This window comes from Pseudorca crassidens, chromosome 12 (genome assembly GCF_039906515.1).
Source record: "Pseudorca crassidens isolate mPseCra1 chromosome 12, mPseCra1.hap1, whole genome shotgun sequence".
Lineage (NCBI taxonomy): Eukaryota > Metazoa > Chordata > Mammalia > Artiodactyla > Delphinidae > Pseudorca > Pseudorca crassidens.
In genome coordinates this window covers 63,658,638-63,678,068 of record NC_090307.1, presented here as the reverse complement: position 1 = coordinate 63,678,068, position 19,431 = coordinate 63,658,638, and the positions used below count along the sequence as shown (strand labels likewise).

At 45.4% G+C, this 19,431-nt stretch overlaps 1 protein-coding gene across 2 annotated transcripts in view; it reads right to left on the bottom strand.

Annotated features, from left to right (window-relative positions):
* The window catches only part of GNAL (G protein subunit alpha L), a 93,873-nt gene that overhangs the window by 32,148 nt on the left and 42,294 nt on the right, over window positions 1-19,431 (bottom strand). For both annotated transcript variants that reach the window (XM_067699728.1, XM_067699729.1), the window contains one exon: window positions 3,470-3,567. In XM_067699728.1, the coding sequence (XP_067555829.1) occupies window positions 3,470-3,567 (98 nt within the window). The remainder of the gene's footprint in view (window positions 1-3,469; window positions 3,568-19,431) is intronic.

Genomic DNA, 19,431 nt, shown 5'->3' with positions numbered 1-19,431 from the left:
GTCCTGCCCTGGACCCTTCCCTCCCCTGTAATATTTCCTTTTTTAAATTGAGATATAATTCACATAACATAAACCTCACCATTTTGAAGTACACGATTCAGCGGGTTTGAGTATATTTATAACCATCACTACGATTCAGTTCCGGAACATTTTCATTATCCCCAAAAGAAATCCCGTACCCTTTAACAGTCACTCGCAATTTCCCCCTCCCCCAGCCCCTGGCAACCACTAATCTACTTTCTGTCTCTATGAATTTGCCTGTTCTGGGCATTTCATACAACTGGACTCATTCAATATGTGTTATGTCTGGCTTCTCTCACTGAGCCTCACGTTTTCAAGGTTCATCCATGTTGTACCACGTGTTGGTGCTTTGTTCTCTTTTATGGCTAAATAAGATCCCATTGTGTGGCCAGACCACGGCTGTTCATCCAGTTATCCTTTCATGGACATTTGCATTGTTTGTACTTTTTGGCTGTTGTGGATAATGCTGCTGTGAACATTCATGTACACATTATTATGTGGATGTATGTTTTTAATTCTCTTGGGTGTATACCCAGGGGAGAAACTGCCAGGTTCCTCTGTGTTTAAGCTTTTGAGTTACCATGGCGAGACCATCCTTGGATTCTTCACTGGCAGCTCAGCCCCCCTGGGAAGCGCCTCTTCCCCCAAATAGTCCCGTGGTTTCTGCCATGGAAGAAATTACTTCAACAGGGCTTAGAATGAATCCCTTCTTAATTGGCACTTGGGCTCAAAACACAAGACTGCTGAGCAGGTAACATAGTGACTTAGAGTCACACTGAGATGTCGGCAGATATTTTCTCAGAGGATTCAGAAGAGAGAGGAACAGACCTGTCAGAACCCTGGACTCTGCCAGGGCAAAGCTCAGTGCCCCATCGGCCCCGCGCTGAGCCCCGGGCTCCCGATCTGCCCATTCGCTTACTTCCGATAGCCCTGATTTCATGCAAGAACTCCCACTAAGGAACCAGGTCTTTGAGGAGGAAGAACATGCATTCGCCAAGGAATTGGAACTCCGGGGTGCTGGGCAAGCCGGCATGAGCGTCCTGGTCCCAGGACATCCCCGGCTGGACGTTGAAATGTCCTTTCTGTCCTTTATTTCATGAGCAAAGGTGATGGGAGGTGGAAGCAGCTATGTTCCTTCAATATCTTATTTGACAACAAAAAAAATCTGTCTCCATGTGTCGGTCTAACAAGAGTTACTGAAATATTACTTGTTTTTGAAATGTCTCACCCCCAACCTCAACATCTGAGTGCAGAGGAAAAACAAGATTGTTATTAAGAGACAAAGGTTGCTGACCTAACCTGATTCCCATGCATATTAAAATGGATTAAAAAAGCAAAGCTGGGACGTTATGATTGACCCAGATAGCGAGGTTTAGGGGGGAACAGCTTTCTGTGATTCTGCCGAGCCCAGAGCGAAGACCGCAGGAACCCTGGTGTTTTATTTTTGACGAACCTGGGGTCTTGACCTCGTGCCTCAGAGTCTCACTCCCTGTAATTTGAAAGTACGGAACTGAAAGAAATAGCAGAGCTTGGCGGGGGCTCCCCGCCCCGCCACCCCCCGGGTGGGAACCCTGATCTCAGTGGCCTCAGGTTACCCCCTGGACCTCGGTTCCCAGGTTGGAGACACAGCAGCAAGAGCTCAGGAGGGCTCACGTGTGCCAGGTGCCACTCTGGGGTTTCGGGTCTCTACTTAACCCTACAACGACTGTACAGGAATACAGCCCATAATTTTATCCCCATGGAAGTAACCTGCCCAAACTCTCTGCTCTCGGCAGCAGAGCAAAGATCTGGATCCTCGCTGCCTGTTGTCAAAGCTCATGTGGCTTCTTTTTGTCAAATTTACTTTGCATATTCTATTTTAAAGTAAACCATTAATTCCATTGCTATGGTGATGCGTTGTCTCTTTTTATAAGAAAGAGAAACTCCTAATGTGACATTGAAGGGCGCTCTGGTCCAGAGGCGACTTCGCTCAAGAAATACTGGGAACCACGGTCAGACACATTCCCCCAGAACCTCAAACGCAAACCTATATGAATGTTAATGTTATCTCCAGCTGTGCTAGAAATTCCCTCTGGCATCACAGCTAGACTTCCCCAAACCAGAGCTTGATGGCATCCTGTCCTCCATAAACGACATCTCCTGGGTCCCTGTCCCAATAACGGCCCCGTGGTCATCCTCATTGACCCCCCCCTTTCCTCCACCTCCCTTGTTTGATCCAGTGCCTGGCTCTGTCCCTGAGGCCCCAGGCTCACCTCCACGGCCACCACCTGCCTGTGTGCACCCACGGGTCTCTGCCGCCTCCGTTTCATCCTCCACGCAGCACCAGAGTGACCTGACAGCCTCACTCTTCCAGCCGATGGCCGCTCGCTGCGTCCGGAGGAAAATCCACATTCCCTGGCCTGGGAGGGTGTGGCCCCTCGACCCCTCTCGCCTGTCCATGGCCACCTCCATCACCGCTGGGCACCCACAATGCTTCCTGTCAGTGCTGGGGACATGCCTGCGTCCCCTCCTGGGCCCTGCGCACCCCGCTCAGCACCCCTCGCCCGTGACAGGTGATGGAGCCTGAGCTCCGAGGGGTGGGGAGGGCCCGGGGGTGGCCGCACCTCCCTGTCCTTAAAGTCAGTATTCACAGTATAGTTCTCAATAGTGTAGATTTGGTCCCAAATACTGTGAATTCCATTTTACGCTTCTGGAACCTTTCCCACAAGTATGGATTTTTAGAGTTTACAGACTTAAAATGTATAAAAGCCTATTTCTTGCTGCCCAAAGGGTTATTTAAGACAAACTTTAAATACAGTTTTTGTTATCAAATGAGCAAACACAGCTAAAACTCATTGATTAACCTTCTTCTGGGGACCATTATGCTGTAATAGTTATAGACTGAATCTAAAATAGCAAAAGATAGGAAATAGGAAAATGAGAATTTCAGGGAAAAACAATGAGCCAGCCTTGGCACCAGAGTCCTTTGCTTATTTCTCCTCATACATTTTTTCATCATATATTTACTTATTATTTTAATTACCATCTACTCTTGAGGTTCTAGTCTACTTCAAATGTGTGTAGGATGATCTCATTACTTTAAGTAAGAGCTTCGGCCTGACGGCAGATGTGGATTATTTAAATTTTAATTTGGGGGCCCTGGCTCCAAAATTAAAATATAGTAATGAATACCTAAGTATGTTATAATTTATAAACATGCCTATAACTCTATAGAAGGCAAAAAATGACTAGAACTGAATACAAAGATCGAGGTAAAATGAATATAACTGCTTCTGGTTCTTCCCCGAAACACTGCCTCCTGCTGGATTTTCAGTTTTGCATCTACTAAACTCATCTTATGTTAAAAGCTGGTTTCTGCAATGAGTTGTTAATTATTTGTTCCTTGTACTTAAGGAAGTTCAGAGATTCTGGGAGGGCAGCACGGATTGGTCCTCGCGGACAGACTCACTATTGGGCGCAGTCGATGAGCTGGTACTCGTTGGACCTCTCGAAGCAGGCCTTCACACCTTCGTCATCCCAGAGCTTCTTCACGTGATCAAAGAATTCCTGAAGTTTGAAAAAGTTACAGATAAGAAAACCCATGTGTTACCTTCTTCCGAAAGTTAAAAGTAAAAAGAAAATGCCAAAAACATTTGCAGGGAGTGCATAAATTGTTTTCTTCGTGGAGGCTGACTCCACACATGGGGTGGAAGGCCCAGATCTCACCACTCAATCTACTGCTCAAACATTCTTATTGTTCATTTCAAAGTGGAAATGACAAGTCAAAAATTAATGACATTCACCAACTATCAATACAACTAAGAATTTAAAGTTCTTAGGACACAACGACCTGACTAGCAGAATGGCCATTTCAGCCGTGAAAAAACATGCTTGTTACAATGGCAAGTTCTGTTTTAGCTGCTTCTTTTAAATTTTCTAGGTGAGCCACGATTATGAATAGACATGGTTGAGCAGACGGGTTAAATTCAGCCCCAAAGCATTAGGTACATAAGAAAGAAACTTTTAAAATTATACCCTTTGGGGATAGTGATTTACTCTTTTTGACCTTTTTAGAAACTCTGAGTTAAGCGTGAACTGGGATTTTTGGTTCACACACTGTGCGCAGGCCCATCCCTTATGGCACCAGCAGCCTCTGAAATAGCAGCCTGTCTACCTCAGTAAAGGTGGCTCTATGAATCCGTATTTCCAAAATTATCCAAATTAAATGAACAGTGCTATGGAAGCAGATGACTATACATTAGCAGCTAAGTATAAAATAAGTTACATAAATTTTCACAAAACTCTTTGTTAGAATATTTATATCCCTTCCCAAACCAAGGAAGCACCGATTTCCATCTCTGCTCTGCAGGAGAGGGCCTGGGGTGACCCCGCCAGGAAGCAGTCGAGGCTGCTCTCCCTAAGAATCAGCGCAGATTCTTTGCAGGAAGAAACAAGACCTGAGTTGGTTCACGATTCCATACAAGGGTGGATCCAAGTATTGAGGGGCCTGATGCTTATACAACTTGTGGACCCTCTTTGAAAAAAAGGAACACAGAATTATGGGTACAAATCAGGTACAAGACCTGGAAGGGGGAGCAGGGGGCCCTGAGTGCAGCTTCACCAGGTTCTAGTCCATCCCAGCCTGACTCCCAGTGTCGGGAACAGCTTTTAAGCTTGTGCCGCACGTCTCTGTACCTATCGTGTCTGCCTGTCTGTCCTCATCAACAACAAACCCAAACTGCCCACAGGTGACAGGAACGGACAGTCTCCACGCCAAGGAGAGGAGCTGGACCCTCAGCGTTTATCCTGTCTCCCTGGATTGATGCTTCCTTCTGGAATCTTCCAGGGCCGCTCTCATCACTCCATTGAAGGAGTCTGTGGGCTTCCTTGAAAAATTTCCTTCAGAGTCAAATGAGGAGACACACACACACACACACACACACACACACACACGCACGCACACACACACACACACACACACGCACCCCAGGTCTAAAGAGAAATGCTCTATTGTGCTATTATCCGGACGGTCCAGGAGGGCAGTTATACCCCTGTCATGGTAATATTGGGATTTGAGCCCCACTTTCCCCCTACTGCAAACCCCTGTGCAGTGGTCCTGGAAGAAAGTTCCTTACTGTCTTTAACAAGTGTCAGAATCATTTTTTCTTCAATAGTCTGAGCAAAAGCCTTTGAGACAGAGTCACAGAGGGGTGCTTGACCCAAGAAACAAAATGCACGGTTCCTGGGGACATGCCGACAGCAGAGTGAGATGGGAACCGTGAGTGCCGGGATCTTACAGCAGGCGCTGTGGACAACACGGAGGAGACAGAACAGGCTCGATCTGCTGCTTTGTCTTCCTTGTTGGGAAACAAGAAGCGGGGTTAGACCAGGGCCAGGTCCCCAGGATTCCCTACGTTTACTCTTTAAGGAGTTCTCAGATCTTCGTGGAAAATTTCAGGGCTGCTGCTGCTGTGGCCCCTTCACCTTTTTATCAGGGAAAATGTCAAACTTACACAAGGAGAGAGAACGCCCCCTGGGCACTCACTACCCACAGGCAGATTCCACACTCAAGTGGCTGTTCTCTTTTATCTGTATCTCAGCCCTTTTCTCCACCTTTTTTTTTTTTTTTTGGAGTATAATTGCTTTACAATGATGTGTTAGTTTCTGCTTTATAACAAAGTGAATCAGTTATACATATATCCCCATATCTCTTCCCTCTTGCATCTCCCTCTCACCTTTATTATTTAATAGCAGTTCTCTCACACCATATTATTTTATTTCAACATTATTTCTAAAAGATAAATCTTTAGAAGTCGTAGCCACAATACCACAATCTCAAATAAAAATACATAAACCAGTAAAGAAATGATTCTGTAAAATCATTAACCACTGCAGCTTCTTTAGCTGTGCTCAAACATTTGTCCAGAGCCTGGCTAGAATTCTTGTACATTTGTTAAAACAACTGGGAAATAAATATGAGGAATACTTTTAGTATGCCTCCGTTAGCAACTAAGATGAATAATACTAAATAAAAATAATTTCAGTGGGGGGTGTGTGTGTGTGTGTGTGTGTGTGTGACTGAAAAGGTGATTCACAGTGAAGTCTCACTTGTTTTTGACATCTGAGAGTTGAGAGACACTGAGAGCATAAAAAGAAAATTACTAAATGACATTTCTTAATTTTTTCTGTATTATTGAATTTGAGAATCACCTTGTGATCTTCATATATTTAGCAACTGAAATACATGGTCATTTATGTCATTCTAATTCAAAGGAGTTTGAGTTGTGTTATAGAAAATAAACATGATAATGATACCAAATTAAACCTACTTTTAAAAAGCAAGGCTTTAAATTTTCATAGCATAATTTTGATGTTTAAATCAAAATTTAAACTAAAATTAAATACCCAACTCCTCCATTTCCTATTACAGCACTTTCCTTCTCGTTCTGCTGTTTACGCCTTCCTGTAGGTATAAAGTGTACTCAAAGCTAGCCTGGAATTCTCAGGTAGGTAACAATTTAAAAAAAAATCTTTAGGGCTTCCCTGGTGGCGCAGTGGTTGAGAGTGTGCCTGCCGATGCAGGGGACGCGGGTTAGTGCCCCGGTCTGGGAAGATCCCACATGCCGCGGAGAGGCTGGGCCTGTGAGCCATGGCCGCTGGGCCTGCGCGTCCGGAGCCTGTGCTCCGCAACGGGAGAGGCCACAACAGTGAGAGGCCCGCGTACCACAAAAAAAAAAAAAAATTTTTTTTAATTCTTCGTAACTGCTTTAAAACAAATAAATGTCTGCCAATAAGAAATGTAAAAAATTATTGCATGATTTCTCTGCTAATGTAATACAATAAAACAACTTTTGGTTACACTGACACTTAAGATTCACTTTTTGTTTTGGACATAACCATCAAAAGCATAATATTTCTTATCTGGTGAAAGAGATGTCGTCCAGTGGCCTGGAGGGCACCCAGGTCTCAGGTGGAGCTGCTCCCACATGTGGTGCCCTGTCCTGAGGGTGGTGGAAACCCTTACTGGGTTGAGTGAAAATTGTTATTCCTAGGATGACTTATGGAAAATATTCCTCTTTAATTTTAGTGTCAGTAATACTTTTTTGCATCTCTCAAGAAAATGCTTTACCAATTTCATTATTAATTTTTAATCCTCTGGGATCCTGTGACTTTTCTGCTGCTTTCATTTATGTCACTGAATTGACCGCCAAGAAGCTCAGAAATCCCGTTTGGGGGTTGGTCCCAGCTTGTGTGTAGACCTTGCCTTTATGCTCTGGGTACCAACTTCACCTCTGCTACCACATCACTCACTCACCTGTTCCTAGCTTCCTTCTGCCATACTTTGGTTTTTTTTAAATTAACTTGTATTATAACTTTGTGAGTGGCACTAAATCCTTTCTGGAACACGCTGGAGCAAAAATAAATGATTACCGGAACTTTCCACGGTAATGCAGTGAACAACGGCCACCATGACCATCAAATGGGCCTCAGAAACAGTCAGGAGAGTAGCCATTTAAGTAGAATTTTCTAAAGCTCAAGTTTGGGTCTGATTCATTTAAAATACACCTACTCAGTTGTACCCCTCGGGGAGTAGAACGATCTAATAGGTTTCTGTCATTTCTTTTTTCAGATATCTGGTGGATGTCAAGTTGAAGGTCTGTGTGGGATCCGTCACGCCTGGTTATTTATAATCTCTGTCCATCCTCAGGTCTAAGTTAATACAGGATGCTTCAAATTCTATTTAGAAACAGCTTTCAGAGACCAGGCTAAACAAACCAAATAAAGTGTCGACAGTAATCAGGGGTCCCCAAGCCCGAGTCTTTCCCAGCATGAAGCACGACCTCCGTGGGTGACAACCACAGCAAGTAACCAAACGTAAAGTGGCGTCACCCTGGCCTTTCCTGGGGCCTCGTGGGTCCCAGGCAAGCTTCTCAGGGTCTTCGGCCGAGGGCTCACTTGAGTCTCAAATACCCTGCCATGCAGGTGATGCAGCTCTCGTTTTACAGATGACGAAATGGGAATGATCTTGGATCCTTTGTACTTGCCTGAGCCCCTGACTAGGACGTGATCAGTCTGGATCTGGAAGCAGCCTCAGGGCCTGGCCAGCTTCCTCCTTCTCTTCTGTAGCAGCTCCTCATGGCTGGAGACCAGTGAGAGCAAACCCACATTTACAATATACATCACACTCGTCTTTCTCCCCCTGTGACAGCCAACTTTAACTATTCTTAGAATCATTTCTAACAGCCTCTTGAGGTATACTTTATACGCCCTAAAATTCACCCAATTTACTTATCCGGTCACACACCCAACTAACACAGACAAGTCTTAGAACCCCTCCACCATCTGCCCCCTTCCCTGGTCTCAGACAACTGCCAATCTACTTTGGTCTCTATAGTTTTGCCTTTTCTAGAAATTTTGTATAAATGAAATCATAGAGTCTTTTGTGTCTGGCTTCTTTCACTTAGCCTGATTTCTCTGAGATTCACCCATTTTGTTATGTATTTTAGCAGCTTAAAAAAAAACTGCTGAGTCCTATTCCATTGTATGGATAAGACCACATTTTGCTTGTTTACTCACTCACCAGTGGATGGACATTGGGGTTATTTATGGTTTTTGACTGTTATGAGGAATGCTGCTAGGAATATCTGTGTACCAGGCTTTGTATGGACTTCTATTATCATCCCTTTTGGGTTAATACCCAGGAGTGGAATTGCTGGGTTACAGGACAGGTGCATGTTTAACTTTAAAAAATGGCTAAATTGTTTTCCAAAGTGACCATTCCATTTGCACTGTCAAGAGCGATGGGGTAGGGGTTCGAGTTCCTCCAAACCTCACCAATACTTGGTTTTGTTAGTCTTTTTGATTTTAATTATGCTAACTGGTGTGTAATGGCATCTGGCTGTGGTTTAAGTTTGCATCTCCCTTATGGTCAATGACGATGGACATCGTTTCACGTTGGCTGCTCACATATCTTCATTTTGAGGTGTCTGTTCAAATATTTTTCCCATTAAAAAATTGGGTTGTATGTCTTATTATTGTTTTATTTTTCATAAGAGTAAAATATTCTAAAAAATTGCCTGGATTCAAATCTTTTCTTAGCTACAGGTTTCGCCAACATTTTCTCACCCAATGTGGCTCGTATTTTAATTTTCCTAAGCATCTTTTTTTTTTTTTTTTTTGCGGTACGCGGGCCTCTCACTGTTGCGGCCTCTCTCATTGCGGAGCACAGGCTCCAGAAGCGCAGGCTCAGCGGCCATGGCTCACAGGCCCAGCCGCTCTGCGGCATATGGGATCTTCCCAGACCAGGGCACGAACCCGTGTCCTCTGCATCGGCAGGTGGCCTCTCAACCACTGCGCCACCAGGGAAGCCCATTCCTAAGCATCTTTTGATGAGCAAAGCTTTTAATTTTGATGATGTCTAATTAATCTTTTTTTTAAGTTTATTTATTTATTTGGCTGTGCCAGTTCTTAGTTGCGGCATGCGGGATCTTTAGTTGCAGTGTGAGAACTCTCAGTTGCAGCATGCATGTGGGATCTAGTTACCTGACCAGGGATCGAACCCGGGCCCCCTGCATTGGGAGTGTGGAGTCTTAGCCACTGGACCACCAGGGAAGTCCCTAATTAATCAGTTTTTGCTTTTCACTTTTTGTGTTCTAAGAAATCTTTGCCTAACCCAAAGTAAAGTTTTTTTCTCCAAGATCTCTTCTAAAAGTTTAATATTTTTAGCTCTTAGATTTAGGTCTACAATCTGAGTTAATTTGGGGATATGGTGGGAGGAAAGGGTCAGGCTTCACCTTTTTCCATGCGGATATGCAGCTTCCCCCCCAGCGTATTTACTGAAAAGACTACCCTTTCTCCATTGAATTTTTGAAACTGACCTTCGTACCTTTGCTGAAACTGACCATACACACGTGGGTCTGTTCCTGGACTTAATTCTGTTCCACCGACCCACATGTCCATCCTTGTGCCAACTCCATCCATCATGATTACCGTAGCTCTGTAGTCAGTCTTAAAATTAGGTGTTAAGTCCTGCAACTTTGTTCTTTTCCAACATCATTCTGACTATTCTTGGTCTTCTGAATTTCCACATATGTCTGAGAACTGGCCTGTAAGTTTCTATAGAAAAGCTGCTGGTATTTGGCTGGAATTGCACTGCCTCTCTAGGTTGCTTTGGGGAGAAGTGCCATCTTAACAACAATGAGCTTTTTAATCCATGAACATGGTAATATCTGTTTGTGTCTTATTTTCTCTCAATAATGTTTCCTAGTTTTCAGTGTATACATCTTTCATTTGTTAGGGTTTTTTTCCTAAGTAATTTTTTTGGATGTTGTTTTGAAGGTGCATTTTTTTTTTTAAATTTCATTTTTGGAATTTTTCATGGCTAGTACAAAGAAATACAGTTGACATCTGTATTCGATCCTATATCCAGCAACCTTGTTAATTTCATGTATTAGTTCCAGAGGCTTTCACTTCCTTCCTGTGTAGCTGAGCAGAGAGTTACCCACAAAGCTCTGGCCTCTTTTCTCCCTGAAGCATGACCCACAAGGGCTGGGGCAGAATCAGAATTCCCTGTGGTTCCAAGGTTCAGGGGGACTGAGCCAAAGGGGCCTTTGCTGCCCACCATGACCAGGTGGCATGTGTTTTGCTGCTCTTGCACTTGGTTTAAAAAAAAATTTTTTTTAAGATATGGTAAGATTTGTCTAAGGACTCTATCTTTTATTTCCAAATTATAGTCTCACAAAACAACTGATAAGTATAAAGTTCTAGTAATTAGATCCATGATCCATAGTAGAGAGTTAAAGAAATCTACCCCATTGTGATGGGAACATATAATTTTCCTTAAGTATTTTTTCCCCACCAAATTAATTTTTTAGCTTTTGATTTTCTCCTTCACAATACTCCCACTCTTATACCTAAGATTCTCTCTCTAAAATCCTAATTCTCTGAGAAACTTGTGCACTTGAAGCATGCCAAAGAGACTCACAGGAGAAACTTATTTGTGTGGGAACAGAAATAAAATAATTATGTATTTTTATTAGGGATAAGAGACTCAAAGAATCACGACTTTGGTCTTTGCTTCCAGACAGGCTCTGTCAAGTCGTCTGACAAAAGTTCTCCGTGGCATCAAGCTTGATTATGTAACACCTGGAGGTATTATTCTTGGTCTTTTAGTCACTCTGAGTCCTGTTTTACGTGCTGAGAGGCAAAATGGAGGGAGAAGACCCTCTTTTTGGGAACAGGTTAGATTTAAAGCAAATGTCTGTAGAAGTGGGTTTGGTATATTCCTACTGACAATGGCTGTAGAATTAGATACATATTTCTTTGGGAAAATTTTAGTGTAAAACATAGTAGAGGTGCCTAATGAGGAATCCTAAAACAATATTTCTGGTTGAGCATGGATTTTGGGTTCAGGTCCCAGCCAGGGGAGCTTTTTCACTCTGACCACTATGTCCTATTCCCCGGGGACAGAACGGGTCCTTCTGGTCAGAGGCTGGAGCTTCAGCTGGAGTGATGAGCACACAGCCGACAGGTGGAGGAGGGGGGTGAGGATGTGCACGTGAGGGGCCAGGGCAGGAGAGAGGCGGTGAGAGGGTAGCAGGAAGACAAAATTAGAAGGGGGTGGGTGGACCAGGCCTCAGGACAGCCAAGAGGTGAGGACTGACCTGTGAAGTGCTGCTGGGGGGAGGGTCAGGGAGTTCTTGGCTTTGGGCACAAGGACAGGGCCAGAACACGGGCTGCAGATCTGGTAGCATCATGACAAGGCCGCCAGGTGCCAACAGGCTCACAGAGAAGCACGTGGCAGGGAAGAGAAGGCCGTGCAGGCTTGAGGACTGAATTCCAGAAACAGCTTCAGGACACCCAAGGGCACGAGGCATCACACCAGGCGCTGGGGAGGGGGCACGGGTTCTGAACACAAGAAGGGAACGTCCAGATCACCAGCAAGAGGTAGGTTATGGTGGCCAAGAGTGGGCCTCGGGGACAGGAGCCCCGAGGGCACTGCTGTCGCACTGAGCTGCACCCTGAGCTTCTGGTGCCTGGGCTCCCAGACCCCGTGCTCCCCGCCACAAGGCCCCCAGATTCCTGCACTTACAGCTGGAGAGGGAGTGGGGCTGGCTGAACAGGACTGCAGCTGCTTTCTAGAAACAAGGGCCAAGCCCTTGTAGGAGAACGTGTGCAGTCCCATGGAAGGGCGCCTGGAAGCTGAGCCTCCAAGTCCCCACACGGGAGGGGGTCCCCGGGGCCCTGGAGAGCCCCACCTCAGCCCGTAGGCAGCTGGGGGGCGGGGAGGAGGAAGGGGAGTGGGCTGGGCCAGGGTGCAGGCCCACGGTCCCCAGTTACTAAGGGGGATCTTAGTAATTAACTAAGCTGCATGTGTACCCGACACCCTACAACAGGCTGAGGGTGTCCTCAGTGGGAATGTGCAGCCTCCCTGAGAGGAAACAATGGTTAAATGGAAACGCGACACCCGCGGTGCATTCCTGGAGGGATTAGGGGATTCACGTTTCCACGGAAAAAAGATTTCAAAGGCGCAGCAGATCTCCTGTGCAAACCTGCAGCAGCTGCGAATCTGGCACCAGACACAAAAGGGAAGGAAAACTGTCCAAAGAACCCAAAGACCTTGATATTCTAAACTCATGTGTTTGTATGAGATCACCTTTAAGATTTCTTCCAGTTCTGGGACTCTCTGATTTTAAGTTTTATATTTTCCCTCTGTCTATTTTTAATGGAACAGTTTTATTGACCTATAATGCATATGCCATATAGTTTACCCATTTAAAGTGTACAAGTCAGTAGTTTTTAGTTTATTCACGGAGTTGTGCACCCATCACCACGATCACCTTTAGAACGTGTCCATCACCCCAGAGAAACCCTGCACCCACGAGCAGTCACTCCTTATTCTCACCTCCCTCTGCCCCTGGCAAACACCAGTCCACTTTCTGTCTCTACGGATCTGCCTGTTCTGATGTTTCATTAAAAAGGGACTCATACGATACGTAGCCTTTTGTGTCAGGCTTTCATTTAGCATAATGTTTCCAAGGGTGTAACATGGGTCAGTGCTTCGTTCTTTTTATGGCCAAATAAGATCCCACTGTGTCGATGGACCACGTGGGTTCATCCATTCATCCTTCGATGGACATTTGGGTTGTTGCACTTTTTGGCTGTTGTGAATAGTGCTGCTGTGAACATTCGTGTACAGGTATTCGAGTAAGTGTAGGTTTTTAATTATCTTGGGTATATACCTAGGAGAGGGCCTCCTTTCCCAAGAGAAACATCTGGAACCATTTTACAAGAGTTACTAGTTGGAATTTCTGATTCATCATGCTTAATTCATCTCAGCATTTAGCAGCTTTATTAAATGTTTTTTTACCTGAACGGAGGCAGGCAGTGCAGCCAGTGTTACAAGATGTCACTCTCGTCCAGCTCTTGAACGTGTTTCTTTTTTTTTTTTTTTGTGGTACGCGGTCCTCTCACTGTTGTGGCCTCTCCCGTTGCGGAGCACAGGCTCCGGGCGCGCAGGCTCAGCGGCCATGGCTCACTGGCCCAGCCGCTCCGCGGCATGTGGGATCTTCCCGGACCGGGGCACGAACCCGTGTCCCCTGCATCGGCAGGTGGACTCTCAACCACTGCGCCACCAGGGAAGCCCCTTGAACGTGTTTCTGATTTAAACTTGAACACAGATGGACCTGACATTCCTGGAGCTCCCGACAATTCCCGACAACAAGGAAGCCTCCTCCTGGGCCCACTCTTTGCCTCCTGAGCTGACTTTGGCCACGATGGTCTGGAAGAGGAGAGATCAGCGCAGCCCAAGGGGCTGTCTGTGACACAAGAAACCCTGCAAATGGATGGCTTCTGCTCTTACTCGCTCAATCTTTTAGGCCAGTTACCTCAGTGGTGATGACAGGATCTTGGGGGAAAACCCATAAGAAGCATGGTCTTTATTAGTTTTTTGCTAACTTGACTCTAAATATCATGAAAATGATATTTGCTTGGCAAGTGCACTGTCCAGAGGGAATCAAAGAAGGCATCTGACAATTGTAGGAAGAAGAAACACTTTTCTTGTAATCTCTACCCGAAACCCACTTTCTTCCTAGACAAGAAAAATGTTCCTAACCTTCCAGGGAATTGGGTAACCAGGTCCACGCTGGAAAAAGCTTTGATGTCATGAGTGGTCCATGTGATGATTCTGCACCGCTCGGCTCACCGCGGTGACTGTTCCGAGGACCTGCCCGGGAGCACGTATCTGAGCGCCATCTCCTCACTATGCGACCATGAGCAACTTCCTCAGAAGAACCTGTTACCTGAAGGTGAAGAGCAGTTCTCGCCTCTCCCCGGGTGTCCAGTGCACACTGGACACTCGACACGGCCGGAGCCGAGCTCCTGACCCCCCATACCTGCCCTGCAACTTGGCGGATGGAGGCTGTGTCTCTCTGGTGGCTCAGACTGAGCCCTGAAGTAACCTGGATGCTCCTGTGTCTCTCAGGCACGTGAAATCCATCACCACGGCTCCACCTCCACCGCTTGCCGGGTTCCGACCAGTGGCCTCTCTCACCTGATTACTGCAAGTGCCTCTCACCCGCCACATCTTCGGGGCTGCACAGAGCAGTCAGCTGGGGTCACCGCCGTGCTCACCGCCTACAGCCTGTCCGCTCAGGGTCCCTGCGTGACACCAGCCCTGTTTCTCTGGCGCCCCCTTTCTGTCGCCTATCCAGCATCTTGTCCCCATTCTGCCCTCCCTCTCAGTCACTGTTCCAGCCATACTGGCCTCCCTCTCGCACCCGGGCAGCGCCTTAGCCCTGCTGTGCGGCTGCCTCTTCTCCTTCGGGGCCTCCCCAATCCCCTTCCCAATGAGACCCTCTCTAACCATCCTCAGTCTTCCACGCCCAGGCCCCCCCGCTGCACTGCCTGTTCCTGTGTCCACAGCGCTAAGCACTTCCTAAAGCCTGCAATTAACTCATTCACTATGTCCTACTTAGTCTCCGTATCCCCTGCTACACTGTCAGCCCCACGAGGCAGGGATCTTCATGTTTTTTGTCCTTGACACTTAGTAAGAGCTCAATAAATATTTGTGTCATGAGTGCTTGGGTGAATAAGCTTTTCTGGAAAGTCCCCTTCTCTTGGCCTGAGCAGGACTTTCCTCATAACAAAACTGATTTCACTTTCAGTACAAGGCTTTTCATTACATCTGCCTCTTGGTCACTATCCTCAAATCTGTAGCTTAGCATGAATAATACACGGTCAAAATGCTATATTTATAAGTTAATTTAATCTATTTTTCACTCAACAGAAATTTAAGAAAGGTAATTATTCCTGATGGTAGGCACAGACGTTGTTAGATGCCTGCCTATACATGTCTTTTTAAAAGATTAAGAAAATTGAGGTGAAATTCACAGAATAGAAAGTGAACTATTTTAAAGTGTGCATTAGTAGAACCACGATGTTGTGTAACCATCACCTCTATTTGTAGGTCCCAAAACTTCCATCGTCCGAAAGAAAATCCCTTGCCCACAGAGCAGTAACTCTCCATCCTCTCTTCCACGCAATACGAGGCAACCACTCTTCTGCCTTCTGTCTCTGTGGATGCTACCTAGTGTGGAGAATTCATACAGCTGGAATCACACAGCACGTGGCCCTCTGTGTCTGGCTTCCTTCACTGAGCATGTTTTCGAGGCCCATCCACATTGCAGCATGTGTCACAGCTTCGTTCCTTTGTAGCTGAGTAATATTCCATCGTACGGATCCACCACATTGTGTTCATCAGTTCATCTGTGGATGAACTTTTGGTTTGTTTCCACTTTTTGGCTATTCTGAATAACGCTGCTATCGACACTAGTTTACACATCTCCTCAATTCCCTGCTTTCAATTATTTTGGAATTGCTGGGTCATATGATGATAGCTCTACGTTTAGCCGTTTAAGAAACTGCTGAACTGTCTTCCGTCACTTTACATCCCCACCCACAGCATATGAGGGTTCTAGTTTCTCCACATGCTCACCATCACCTGTTATTTTCAAGTTTTTCAAAAACCTTATAGCAATTCTAGCAGTTCTGGAATGGTATCTCATTGTGGCTTTGATTTGCTAATGATGTTGAGCACCTTTTCTTGTGCTTATTGGCCATTTGTGCATCTTCTTTGGAGAAATGTCTATTCAAGTCCTTTGCTCATATTTAAATTGAGCTGTTTGTCTTTTTGTTGTTGGGTTGTGAGAGTTCTTTATATATTCTGGATACTGGGCCCTTATCAGATATATGATCTGCAAATATTTCTCCCATTCTATGGGTTTCTTTTCACTTTCTTGATTATGTCCTTTGATGCACAAATGTTTTAATTTTGATCAAGTCCAATGTATTTATTTCGTCTTTCATTGCTTGAGCTTTTGGTGTCATATCCAAGAAATCACTGTCAAATCCAAGGTCAGGAAGACTTAGCCCTATATTTTCTTCTAAGCAGTTTATGCTTTTGACTCTTAGATTTAGGCCATTGATCCATTTGGGGTTAACTTTTGTGTATGGTGTAAGGTTATGTATGTTGTTATAGGGTTAGTTCAATCTAGATTATTTCTCAAATTCACGTGAATTTTTGCTGGAAAATGACATATATCAATACTATAACAAGTCCATACTACATAAACAGGCCTAATCTTATTAAAAATTTTTGTAGTGCTCTCTCTCCCACAAATGGACTACGAAGAATCTCATACGGAAGTTTCATCGTCATGTCACCGTGATGGTAGTTTGTCAAAGACATTTTAAAACAAGGACGACCTCCTCCCTCAAAACTTGTCATCAAAGCCCAAGTATCGCCTAAGTGCCAACCATCAATCATTCACCAAATGTTTACTGAGTTTCAGCTCTGTGGCAGGTGTTGTGTTAGGGGCTGGGGAGAGTGAGGTGAGTGAGTGAGGAGGTGGTCCCTGTTCTCAAGGAGCTTGAAATTTTGCAGATTATGTGCCCAGAATGAGGCGAGGAACTGGGGAGAGGGACCCCCAGAATAAGCCACGACTCCTGGTCTCAAGAAGTTAACACTTTCAGTAAGGAGATTGCAGCTCAGATATACCAAATAATTAGGCAACTCTAAAGGGCAATAAGTACTGGATATAATATAATGACCAAAGCTGGAGTGCCAACTAGGAGAGCCACAGGAAGTGAAAGCTGCGGGAATTCGGGAAAGGGCGAGATCGCCCCATTTCAGAACAGACTGGAAAGGTCTCCAAAGGAGGTAGAGTTAAACTCAAAGAGTCAGCGGGGGGACTTCCCTGGTGGTGCAGTGGTTAAGAATCCGCGTGCCAATGCAGGAGACATGGGTTCGATCCCTGGTTGGGGAAGATCCCACATGCCGCGGAGCAACTAAGCTCGTGCGCCACGACTACTGAGCCTGCGCTCTAGAGCCCACAAGCCACAACTACTGAGCCCGCGTGCCTAGAGCCCGTGCTCTGCAACAAGAGAAGCCACCGCAATGAGAAGCCTGCTCACCGCAACGAAGAGTAGCCCCCGCTCGCCACAACTAGAGAAAGCCCACGCGCAGCAACGTAGACCCAACACAGCCAAAAATAAAGTATTAAAAAAAAAAAAAAGAATCAGCAGGACATGAGCGATGAAGGTGGTAACAGCCAGGAGCCTTGAAGAGACTGGCTTAACTTACTGGGTGGGAGATGTGATACCAGGGGGCCACCCAAGTCTGGGTGACATACCTACAAGCTGACCTGGTTATGCTCTACTGACCATGTCTTACCTAAATGGGTAAGACATGCTCTAGTTGCTGATTTTCTTGTGGGGGGAGGGGATATGATACGGGCGTAGCATCTTATTTAGATCGTGTGGAGTTGGTTATAGGTTTGTGTTTTCTTTTTCCTTTTTGAAAGCCTTTAAAATGTTTTACCAAGAAAAGCACCCAGGAGAGAAATCAGCTCATGTATTTGAAACAAACAAGTGTGATCTCTTGATAATGAGCCTTTTGTTGAGAAGGCAAATAGGCTCCCTTATGGCTCTTCTGGTCTCTCCTCCTACCTGGGTGTCTATTGCTCTGCTGTGGCTATAGAAAAACACCTCACTGGCTCCGCTTGGGTGGCTGGCAATCGGGACACTGTGGACAGGGAATCTGAAGACAACCGTGGCCAGCAAACCTCTTAGAGTTTCCTCGCTTTCCTGGAAACCTTCGTTAGGATGCCAGGCACGTCTCACGAATCCAACAAGCTTCTCAACACTCAGCTTCCCTTCCCAACACTAAAGGGACACAGCATCATTCCTAAGTCAAGGTATCTTGCTCTGTACATTCTAAGCAGTCCTTTTCTTTCTTTTATTAAGTGCTGAAATAGCTCTGATAGAAAAAGCAACAGGCTACAGACCACAGAATTTGACATGATGTTAAATGCCCAGGGGTCTCAGAGATCAAGGTCAAACATGTTAACAGGCTGCCCCTCCCTTTGAACCCCGACCTGCTGTGGTGCTGAGAATTCACAACAGTGTCCGAAACTCCTGGAACATCTGCGCTCACAGTGAGGTGGATCCAGCTTGTAAACATCCCCCTCCGGGGACTCAGTGATGTCAGCGTGGGAATCAGAGGCTGTGACAGCCATCGCAGCAGAGCTGGGTGAGCCGGGTGAGGTCCCAACCCCACCCCACCCCACCCCACAGAGACCCCACACTCAGCTCAGCGATTCTATTCACACCATTAAAAGCCATTCACCACTTTAATCTTTACTTTGAATACATCTGGCATCTCATTATTCTTTGAAAAGAGCACCTTTCCCGGACCCTTGGGGATCTCCAGAAAACTGAAGCCTTGAACTTGGTTTCCTGGAATTTTCTTCTCATGTTCGCATCAGTGACCTGAGTCTTTCCTTCCTTATATATTTACTTATTTACTATTCATGTTATTGAGGTGTAATCCACATAGGACGTTACACTAGTTTCAGGTGTACACATACCGACTCGCTATTTGAATAATCGCAAATGAGTCTTCTCTTCTTCAAGCGTGTATCTAAGATACATGTAATCAGGTTTGTGATGTGTTCCCAATAAAGTATTTACTTTAACTTCAAACAAAACATTTTTGTGGATACTTTTACTCTGAAACACAGCAGCACAGACGGTGGCAGACTGAATCTTGTTACAACGCATGAACAACAAGGTGTTTTTATAGCTTCTGGGTCTAAACTCTTCCTATACCTCCTCAAAATCATAGGAGCATTATTTGTGTAAATGACATGTAAAACTGTCAGTTTAAGATTGTTTCCAAATTACGGTAGCTAATGACAAGAAAAAAGCGGGCATAAAATGTAAGTAGAATACAAGGAGAAACACGGAGAACTTTATTTTAAAAATCCACGTTACAAAGGAGATGTGGGCTGTGTTTGTCATCCGTAAGATGCATAACTGCCTGATTTGATCCGAGGGAATCTGGCTGTCTCTGTGTGGTCTGCCCCCAGACAC